The 11,587-nt window shown below is 37.1% G+C and overlaps 1 protein-coding gene across 2 annotated transcripts; it reads left to right on the top strand.

The window, feature by feature from the left end:
• Positions 1-2,319: 2,319 nt before the first annotated feature.
• Positions 2,320-3,978, top strand: bola1 (bolA family member 1). 2 transcript variants are annotated; one of them, XM_016485906.1, is made up of 2 exons: positions 2,320-2,436; positions 3,308-3,976. In XM_016485906.1, the coding sequence occupies exon 2, from the start codon at positions 3,327-3,329 to the stop codon at positions 3,762-3,764; it is 438 nt and encodes a 145-aa protein (XP_016341392.1). In that variant the 5' UTR covers positions 2,320-2,436; positions 3,308-3,326; the 3' UTR covers positions 3,765-3,976. The 2 variants fall into 2 exon arrangements, with proteins under 2 accessions (XP_016341392.1, XP_016341393.1); XM_016485907.1 differs by lacking the exon at positions 2,320-2,436 and adding an exon at positions 2,450-2,593 and having other exon boundaries at positions 3,308-3,978.
• The last annotated feature ends 7,609 nt before the right edge of the window (positions 3,979-11,587 follow it).

The following is an 11,587-nucleotide window of genomic DNA, read 5'->3' as shown; positions in this document are numbered from 1 at the left end:
CCATATTTGATGAAACAGCAGCTGAAAGAAAACAACAGGCCAACATCCATGTACTCTGCAAATATACCGTAGGTCTTCTGATGCTTTTGTCAGTTTCAATGTATTGCCATAATTTAAATGTGACAGAGAGTTTATCACCTTATCATTGTACTGTGCTGTAGAGATTGTAGATGTTTATATGTAAATGAATAAATATGTGGAATAATAAAACAAAAAAAGATAAAAATGTTGAACATGAGAAATAGAGTACTATTGTATGTTGTTCATTTTGTGATTTGTTTTTTGTACATGAGAATGGAAATGTTGACATTATCGCTGAATATAGAGACTATTCCATCCTTACCAAAATGGTTCTGTACTACAGTTTGTGAGAGATTTACTTTGCGTTTTTTTGACTCGTATTCTGGGGATCGGACTGCGCTTGTGCATTTCAAACTGTCCCTCAATGGATTTAAAACATACATACAAATAATAAACAAATGGTATAATGCTTGAATAGATTATTGCAGTTCTTCACGCACGCACCACTCAGACAAACTTATACTCAAGAAAATTCTGTCATTGTTTGCTCACCATCATGGTTCCATGTTCTTCTTTTGTGAAACACAGACATGAATGTTTTGCAGAAGGTCCAGGGCCTGGTTTTCATGCAAATAGAAATAGCCTACTTGGCGGTTGGCTCAAAAAAAAAAAACATTGTAGTAAAAGCAGCAAGAAAGTATGTAACAAAAATTAAGTAGGCCTATGACATGTCTGCTATACTCCAGGGCTTCAGAAATGTTCAGATGTAATCACACAAATAAGCAATTACATTTTTGTTTGTACTTACTAGGCTACTTCTGATATGTAAATCTACAATAAATTGATAAAATATGAATAACAGTAGTTATGTTGTCAACTTACAGTAACGTAGCCTACAGTATGTTATGGAATCACTGTATAAACATATATAGAATTAAAATGGTTAGCATAGGCCTATATATACTTTATGCCGCTGATATAGTCTCAGGCGAATCTGATTTCAGTTCGCGACCATTTATTTGGCGGCGAATTAAAAAAATATAACTGGAACAGGACTAAAAGATTTATCTCTTGATTATAGACTTACATATCATAGTATGTTACAGAATGCTTAAGCGTCTAGTTCTTAAGTCCTTAAGAAAGCAAATTTGGCGTGTCAAACCTCAACAATCAAATTTTTATATACTTCTGATCAGTGTTGGGGGTAACGCATTACAAGTAACGCGAGTTACGTAATCAGATTACTTTTTTCAAGTAACTAGTAAAGTAACGCATTACTTTTTAATTTACAAGAGAATATCTGAGTTACTTTTTCAAATAAGTAACGGAAGTTGCTTTTTTTTTCCAATATATTGACTGACAGCTCTCCTGTCCCCATGTTGAGAGAAATCAGAAGATGTTATTGTAGTTCTAAAATAAATATGAATATGCATTAATTCATCTCACTCACAAAAAACAACAACACAGATTCAGTATTCCTCAAAATGAATACAAATAATGCAACTCAGAATATGACACAAACCTGCAATAATTAAATGTTAAACAACACAAATTTCCTTTATGTATTTAATCCCATTCTATTAACCAATGTGTTTGCTTCTGACCTTTGATGATCCAGTTCAACCGTACTAATAAGCACAAATTACTCTAGACAAACATTTGTGTGTCTTTTTATTGCTGAAGTGTGTTGAAATGTCTTCTTCTGCACTGTACGGATGTAAATGTACTTTCCCTTCAGCCTGAGGCTTATTCATTTCACTTTTGGTGTGAAAAGGCTTTTATATTTGCCAAAAATATCACTTTTTTATTTTAAAAACAAACAAGCAAGCCCTGTCCAGATTTAAAAAGTAACGCAAAAGTAACGTAACGCATTCCTTTCCATAAAAAGTAACTAAGTAACGTAATTAGTTACTTTTTTTATGGAGTAACGCAATATTGTAATGCATTACTTTTAAAAGTAACTTTCCTATGTTGCCTAAATCTACAATATAATGACAAAATATGAAATAACAGTATTTACGTGTTAAGTTACGGAACAGTACGTACAGTATGAAATCACTGTATAAACATATGTAGAATTAAAACTGTTTAGTATAATTTGAATTTATGCAGGTGCTATGGTTGCACCCTCAGGTGAATTCGAATTCTGTTCGTGAACGTTTATTTGGCGCCAAATTAAAATGCGCGCTCGACTAACTTGTAGCTGAATTTTGAGGTGTTGCGTTGTCTGAAAACTAGGTTGTTTATGTAATGTATGACCAAAATAGAGGTACCCTCGGTATCTAACGCAACTTTCTATCTAGCCGTTAGGCGGCAGTAATGTCATTTCAGCCGTCAGCTTTCTAAACAGTGAAGGAGAAGCTGCATGCATCGCTTCCTGTGAGTAATACAAAAACAACACTCCGGAGACGAAAGGTGAGAGAAATTATTTCGATATTTGATCATGCATTTTCTTTGTCACTTGTCATTGTGCTGTTTGCTTATGTAAACCTGTGCAAGAAATTATATTTTAAAGAGCAGCTATGAAGGCATATGTCATTTCTAACCTTTCGGCTGGATGAAGCTGCATAAGGTTTGCGGCTTAAATATAACGTTACTATTTATTCAGCATGACATTTATCGATGAGATTGCTACCTGTACCTGGTGCACAGACGATTGTTGCAGTTTACTTTTATACATATTTTGACAACGTTTTATCAAGTTAGTCCGCGCGTATAATAAAAAAAAATATTGTAAAATCATTTCCAAACTTTTGACAAGTACTCTATCTATCTATCAACATAAACATAGATATCCATCCTTTTTGATAAGATCACAGAAATCACTAATATAATACCCCTTACTGAGAAATAGCTAAATTTAGCTCTTTAATTTATTCCTTGCAATTTTGTAAATAATCAAGTTAAAATTTTTTAAGTTCAACAAAGCATATTTCTGGGAGTCTGGTTTAGCCTTTTATAGAAATACTTCCTTAAAATGACCACACAAATTTTTTTTTCTTATGTTATTGAAGATGAGAACTATATAAAGCAGGAATAGAATTGACAGATTTATCTCTTTATTATAGACTTACATGTCATGCATATGTAGTATATTACAGAGTGTTTCATTGTCTAGTTCTAGTCCTTAAGTCCTTACTTACATTTCACTGCTGGTCATATATTCCCTATATAACCATGTATGTGACAAATAAAAATCTTGAATCTTAAGAAGACAAATTGTGTTTGGAGTGCCAAATCACTCCTCAACAGAAATTTCTCACTGATCTTTGATGTTTTCCTGCAGCTGGTCTCGCCTGCGCCTGATGCTGTCCAGTGCTCTCCGCTGCCTGCGTCCCTCCACCTGCACCCTTGCCTTAACTAGACAGCTGACCCATCACCGGCCCCACATGGGTCCTGTGGAGACCACAATACGGACCAAACTGGCCCAGGCCCTCAAACCTGAGCACCTGGAGGTCATGAACGAGAGTCACATGCACGCCGTACCCGCTGGTTCAGAGTCCCACTTCAGAGTTCTGGTGGTGAGTCCTCAGTTTGAGGGTCTTTCGCTCTTGCAGCGTCATCGGCTTGTAAACGAGACCCTGCGGGAGGAGCTCAGCAGCTGCGTTCATGCCCTCGCCATCCAGGCTAAGACGCCCCAGCAGTGGAGCAGCAACCCCAGCCTGGCCAAAAGCCCCCCGTGCATGGGAGGATCCAAGCATGATAACACGATGGCTGAGAAACTGAAGGCGGGTCGAGACTGACTGACCAAAACTTAGTGTTGATGGGGATTTAATAATATAATAATCAGCTATGAAGTTTTATCAGTTGTTTTTTTGCACATTTGCTTCATGCGTATTTCTCACCTGGAGCTGAACCTAGAGACTAATACACAATATTTAATTGACTTCATACATACAAACAATATTATTATTATGCAATTTGTTCTTATTGGCTTGGACTGTACTATAATAAAATGTGATTTATGCTTCATTTAAATCAGAAGGAAGTGCTTCTCATTTTATCACATGGAATTAAAATTATCACCAAAGTATTAAAATCTCTTATAATTAAGTATTAAATCTCTTATTTTTTATTTAAAAATGAATGAAAGCTTATATAGCACAGCCCTGCATCTTGAAAAAATATTTCTGCTGATTTGCAAAAAAAAAAAAAGGCATAATATTTCCTAATTTGATGATGCCGAGTTCAAAATCTTGCTTGTAGAGACCATGTAGAAACAGAAGATGAGCAGTGTTGCTATGGCCAGTCATTATTTTATAAAAAATTGACCGCTGGCCAATCAGAATCAAGTGTTCTAGAGAGGCAATTTTATCCTTCTGGCTTTTAAAACCGGATTGTATTATCTCACATCTCTAGTATCTGTAGGCAGAAATGGTACCACCAGAGGGCAACAGATCATAAGTCGTATTCACATAAAGTACACTGACCCAGTCATTATGGCAAAATTAGCTTTCTCTTCATGTCAGGGTCATGCAGCTTTCTAATATTAATCGGCTTATTGTGCATCCATTACTTTCTCTTAGCGATTAGTAAATACTGATAATGAGGGAATTTTGTTATATACATTCCCATTTAGTTTTATTCATTTAGCAGACGCTTTTATCCAAAGCGACTTACAATTGGGGAATATATCAAGTGATTCATCTTAGAGGGAAATAGACACAGGAAGTGCTTGTCATACCAAGTTTCAAGCATTGTTCAAATAAGTACAAGATATTGGCCACGACGGGGAAGTCGTGGCCTAATGGTTAGAGAGTCGGACTCATAACCCAAAGCTTGTGGGTTCGAGTCTCGTACCGGCAGGGATTGTAGGTGGGGGGAGTGAATGTACAGCGCTCTCTCCCACCTTCAATACCACGACTGAGGTGCCCTTGAGCAAGGCACCGAACCCCCAACTGCTCCCCGGGCGCCGCAGCATAAAAATGGCTGCCCACTGCTCCGGGTGTGTGTTCACGGTGTGTGTGTTCACTGCTGTGTGTGTGCACGTTGGATGGGATAAATGCAGAGCACTAATTCCGAGTATGGGTCACCATACTTGGCCACATGTCACGTCACTAAGATAGACAGGGAAAGATTAAAGAAAAGATAAAAGATTTATGAACATGCAAAAAAAAAAAAACACCATTTAGAGAATAAGCTATATGTTAGAGAACCAGATTAGTATTAAATATTAATGTGCACTACCATTCAAAAGTTTGGGGTTAGTTTGTGATTTTTTAAATGTTTTGAAAAGAAGTCTCTTATGCACAACAATGTTGCATTTACCTGACAAAAATACAGTAAACAGTCATATTGAATAAATAAGCTTTCCACTGATGTTTGGCTTGTTAGGAGCGATATTTGGCTGAGATACAACTATTTGAAAATCTGGAATCTGAGGGTGCAAAAAAAAAAAAATCGCCTTTAAAGTTGTCCAAATGAAGTTCTTAGCAATGCATGTTAGTAATCAAAAATTAAGTTGTGATATATTTATGGTTGGAAATTTACAAAATATCTTCATTGAACATGATCTTTACTTAATATCCTAATGATTTTTGGCATAAAAGAGAAATTGATCATTTTGACCCATACAATGTATTTTTGGCTATTGCTACAAATATACCTGTGCGACTTAAGACTGGTTTTGTGCTCCAGGGTCACATATATTTTAAAATGTAATATATTTCTGTAGTGCAAAGCTGAATTTTCAGCATCATTACTCCAGTCTTCAGTGATCCTTCAGAAATCATTCTAATATGCTGCTGCTCAAGAAACTTTCTTCTTACCAATGTTGAAAACTGTCGTGCAGCTTCATATTTTTGTGGAAACTGATCAATTTCTTTTCAGGATTCCATTCAAAAGAACAACATTTATTTGAAATAGGTATTTTTTTGTAACATTGTACATTACTTTACTGTACTTTAAATCAATATAATGCATCCTTGCTGAAGAAGAAAAAAATTCGTACTGACTCTAAACTTATTTTTAAGTGTTATTGTACAATTCACATTATGTCTTCCTGAGATAGGTAGATGGTTTGTCATCAGTGATGAGGGGTCGCTGCTGGAGAAGTGGACAGAACTGTGCTTCATCACTGAAGTATGGAGTCAACGGAAGGTAAAATAGGTTTCCCTCCCGAGTTCCTCCATGCGGAACTGATGACTCCGATCACAAAGCCAGTGAGGAATCAGAACAACTGGTGTCGTCGTTTGGCTGGAAAAACAGCAACATGACCATTTTATGGCTCCGTCCATTAGAGAGATCCCACACAGGTCAAATCAAAGTGTGTTTAACATTCACCGTCTCAGGAGTGCACGAACCTTCCTGAAAGTGATTTGTGTGCTTGAGCTCCAGGTGCGGCGATGCCTGAGAGATACACGATTGTGATGCAAGCCAGAACAGGAAGGCCTGTAACGCAGGTGGGGTTATATGGCTGAGCGTCAGAGCGGCCGAAGGCTGATGTATCCCGAACGGGGTCACGAGGGCTGCCAGGGTGGCATGGTTCAGTGGGAACCGGCCTGGTAGTGCGTCAGTGGGGAGAGTGTTGGTGCCAGGCCTGGCTGGGACCCTGGACGGTGCGCCGTTCCCGCCGGCATTTGATTTACAGGCTTGTGCTGGATCTGGGCTCCCTGACGCAGCTGACCTCTCTAGGTTGAGGGTCAATAGGTTAGGGATGGGAGCACCAAATGCTCGTCTGAAAAAGCTGAAAAAGGGACAGGCCGTCTCTATGGAATAGTCGTCTGTACCATTCCTCTGTCTGATGCACTGCTTGTGTACTGTGGGGGGTGACACGTTTACCATTTGCTGGGAAACGTTCACATGTAATGTGAAGAAAACTCACCAAGTCTGTGGTGCTCAAATAGATAGTTCACCCAAAAATGAAAAATCAAACACTCCAATCAATTTCATTTTGTAGTTGAAACAAAATAGGGCAATAAATATTTTTAAAAGTAGTCTATACTGCTTATGTGTTATATTTGGAAAATATTTAATTAATTTTTAATTTTGTAAAAATATTTTTAATAATTCACTGTTCGTTTTTTTCCCTTCATCGTAACTCTCAAATCCCTTTCACCTTCATATTCAGACAATAAATGTCTACTTTAAACACATTACAACAGGTTTAGGATAACTGAGAGCAATAAACATTCATTCATGTGTGTTTTATGACCAGGCAAGTTGCAATACAGCAAGTTTAAGTGTACTAAGGTTTGAGAAGTACAGTGAAATATGTATTTGTATATGATTTTTTATTTTTATTTTTTAAAGAAGTTGCCAAGGCTGCATTTATTTGATAGAAAATACAGTAAAATCAAATAACTAAATACTTCATTTAAAATAACTATTTTCTATTTAAAAAAATAAATAAAAAAAAAGTTCAAATGTAATTTATTCCTGTGATGCAAAGCTGAATTCAGCATCATTACTCCAGTCTTCAGTGTCACATGATCCTTCAGAAATCATTCTAATATGCTGATTTGCTGCTTAAGAAACATTTCTTATTATTGTCAATGTTGAAAACAGGTGTTCATTTTTTTTCTTAGGATTCTATGATAAATAGAAAGTTCAAAATAAGCTTTTATTTGAAATAGAAATCTTTTGTGACATTATAAATGTCATTAGGCTACTCTCACTTTTTAAATCTAATGTATTCAATTGTGTAATGTATTTAAAAAAAAAACTTGAACAGTAGTGTGTACAAACATAAGCATGAAGTGCATGACTATATATGTTGAGTGCATTAATATGTGTTAATTTTATAATTTTTTTGTGTGTCCTTTAATTATTATCCACTTTACTGCATGGCGAAGAGCAGCTGGAACATTCTGCAAAACATCTCATTTTGTGTTTTACATAAGACAGAAAGTCATACAGGTTTGGAACGTCATGAGGGTGAGTAAATGATGACAGTTTTCATTTATGGGTGAACTATTCTTTTAAAATAAGTGTAGATGCTTTGTGTCTGATTTTTCCATCACAATCATGTGTATCTTTGTATTTCAAACAGGCCACTGTTAAATACATGAGCTCTAAGCAAAATTTGCATTGTTTTCAGATTTCAAACAAAGAGTTGAAACAGTGCATTCAGAGAGGATATTCCCTGGACTGATTGTTTATCCGTTTTGGAGGCAAAGTAGACAGTTAGATTTAAGGTGAGAGTAATAGCACGTTAAGTCTTTTTAATTTAGAGGATTTTTTTTTTGTCCGGCTGCTCGGCAAACGAATGAGACTAGTGAAAGAGAGGAAAGACAAAGCTGAAATGGGGAGGACAATATCCTTGTGTGGGAGAATTAGTTACACTCAGTAGTCCGAGTATTCAAAGCAGAGAGGAGATCAGCAGGGATTAAGACAAAGTCTACACAGGTGGGTGATGGGGGTCACATGACAGGACATTACCTCGTTTGGGACATTAGCGAGTAAGACAGGATGATATTTGAGTGTTACTTAATGACACGGCTCATAGTGAAACACGATCTGACACATACCACGCTAATAAAAACAACAAAAGACTTGTAAATCTTTCCTAAAATGTAATTCAAATACAGTACCTCTTTTAAAGTTAACACAATCCATAGGAAGCGTTCATAAAAAACGTGAATATGTTTGGAAAAATAGCAGTTTAGATCAAAACCACTTCACTGAAAAAAAGAAAAAGGAAAAAACAACAGTTTGATATGTGCGTCAGTAATCGTTATGTTTACAACTTACAAAAATCATTTTACACGGTGTAGAATTTTACTTTTATTTAATTTTTTTTAAAGTGTGAGTAGTGCTTGCTTGCCCATTTATTTGTTTGTTTGTCTGTCTGTCTATCTGTGTCTTTCTTTGTTTATTTATTTATACCAGGCAAAAGTTTCCATGGCATTTCTATGTGTTGCTAAGTTATTGAGTCAAAAGCTATAAGGGTTCTTCCTTCAATATAATTGGGTTGTTTATTTATTTATTTATTTGTTACTATATCTACTTGGCGAAAGTTAGCTAAATCGCTCAAAAAAGTAACCCACCTCTGCGTGATTTAAGGAATCATTCATGTTCATATCACAAACTTTGCAGCACGAGTTGCACATCAAACGTTAACGGTTAAAATTTGTTCAATTCACTAATCCTAATGAGAAAATTAACTATACAAAAAAATATTTTTCAATGTTGAAATAAAACAAAGATTATTGGAGCACATTTGACTAGAAAATATTATTCAGTATTTCTACTTAAATGTGACATATCATGAAAATCTGACTTTTCCAGGTTTTAAGTGCTATAATCAGGTCCCCGGTGCATCTACCAACCAAGGAAACGTGAAAAAGATTAACCCAGTAACTTTGTTTTGGGAAGACTTTTTCTGCAAGCGTCTGAAAAAACGAGCATGTCTGATTTCGCTCCCTTGGTGACGTGGCAAAGGGATCTCATTACAATATTACAGCCCCTTCATCTGTAAGTTTACACCCATGGCGTTGTCATTGTGATTTCGCAAGCGACAACAGTGTATTAGTTCTAATGTCATGGCGAAAGTTTGAGCAAAACATGCTAACTGTTCTGTCTTTGGCTGCACAGACAAGCACAGAACACTATTTAGAGTCCCAGCCTCAGAGGAGACAAGAGAGCAGTGGATTTATTGATTTATTTACTGTATATTGCTGCTGCCACACAGATCTAAAATACACATGCGATTTATTTCCCCGCTGTTTATCTTCACAGACATAATCGACTGTTTTTGTTACTCATGTGTGTTTTTAACGTAAACTCGTGTGTGAATGAGAACTTAGTTTAGTACTCGCATGCTGTGACAGCCGCTTTCTGTCCGTGTGCTTCGGATGTGTGCGCTCAGAAAACCGTATATCAGAAGTTTAAACTCACATGGTTTAAAAAGCATGATTTCAACGCGATAAACATGATAATCTGAACCAAAACAGATGTTTTTAGCAAGTCCGAGCTGTAATGGCGCAGCTCTATTCTGGAAAAGGGGGCGGGGAGCAGCAGCTCATTTGCATTTAAAGAGACAGGCCCGAAAAACAGCGTGTTTCTGCTTCCACTCAAAATAGGCATTTTCAAAATGATAATTATGGGGTACATGATAATAAATGATCTGTGGGGTATTTTGAGCTGAAACTTCACAGACACATTCTGGGGACACCAGAGACTTATATTACATATTGTAAAAAGGGGCATAATATGTCTCCTTTAAGTACTTCATATTTAATTCAGTGTGTTACTTGCCATTTTTTTTAATTTCTTGAGACATTTTCTAGCCAATATGTAGTGAAAATTGTTTCTACTCCAATTTCCAATGTAAAAGTAACTAAATAAGGGTCGTTCATTAGTCAGAACTGTCCATGTTGTACTGAGAGACATCTAATTGAACTCTGGGTCAAAGTAACACCGCCTAGACGAATGGCCTTTAAATACCACCAATTTAACGAAATCTCGTGATACAAGCACACTTCATAAGAACACAAAAGATGAACGATGACCCCTATTTGAATAAAGAGCACACCAACCATGATTGTCCAGAGTTGCAAGGAAAAACATTGCAGCATGTTAGTGATGGTTTCTAATTCCCCTCATTAACTTTGACCCTAAAGAGCTCGGGACAATGTTCTTCACCTGGAAATCTCCCACTCAGGGTCTACAGTAATTGTGTGGACGCAGTCAGTCCAGGACAGACGCAGAGGTCATCTGCCGAAAGCAGGCCAGAGAATGGAGGGTTAATCTCCATTCGGTCCAAATGCGTGGCCCGCTGAAAAGAGTCAAAAGCGCCTCGCACGGCTCAGACAAAAAACATGATCTATTGTTGGCATGTCAGCGCCGTGTGATATATTCTATCCTACACGCATGGACAAAACGGATCTGTGATTATACAAGCGCCTCACTCCCTCTCCATCCGCGTCCGCTGAAGAAGTTCTGGACACCAGGCCATTTGACCTCTAGGTCTTCTGGTCTTTGTTCCAGATGCCCTCTGTTTTTCACCCCGCTCTGAACCCGAGGCTCCAGTGTTCCCTCTCAAAATAAAGAGACGGGGGCTCTGCGGTTTATTTTCATTAGTGCTTTAAAACGAGGCCTTTGAGAGTGTAAAAAGCCAAAAGAAAGAAAGCCTTAATGTGGTGATTAGAGGTTAAATAAAACATTTGAGCAAACAAACCTTGAGTTTGGCCGAGGGTTTACTGCATTTCCTCTCAACCCTTTAAGTTTAACACTTTATCAGTGTTCAATGGCTTTGTGGAGGTGAATTGCATCTCCTGTTTCTACATTAGTGTTGGTTTGGTAAGGAACAGGTCCGCTCTGGTTACAGCCCTGAGGTAGTTCACGCCACACTGCAACCCCTGACCCTAAGCATTAAACTTTGGCATGTAAATCGAGCAACCAGTTGAGGATAAGTGTGCTTGTACCATTTTTACCATAAAATTAAGTATACTTGTTGAAGGAGGTGTCTGAGCCATAAATAAAGGCTTAAAAAAAAAAGCAGTGATTCCTTTTTTGGTTCCCCAAATAACTTTTCATTGAACAGTTCCAAAAAGAACCATTTTTTCCTAGTGTGAAGAACTTTTTGTTATGGAAAGATCCTTTTTCCAATATAAATAATCTTTTG

The sequence above is a fragment of the Sinocyclocheilus anshuiensis genome, unplaced genomic scaffold (assembly GCF_001515605.1).
Source record: "Sinocyclocheilus anshuiensis isolate Anshui unplaced genomic scaffold, SAMN03320099.WGS_v1.1 scaffold1162, whole genome shotgun sequence".
In the NCBI taxonomy this organism is placed as follows: Eukaryota; Metazoa; Chordata; class Actinopteri; order Cypriniformes; family Cyprinidae; genus Sinocyclocheilus; species Sinocyclocheilus anshuiensis.
This window is presented reverse-complemented; position numbering and strand designations above follow the sequence as displayed.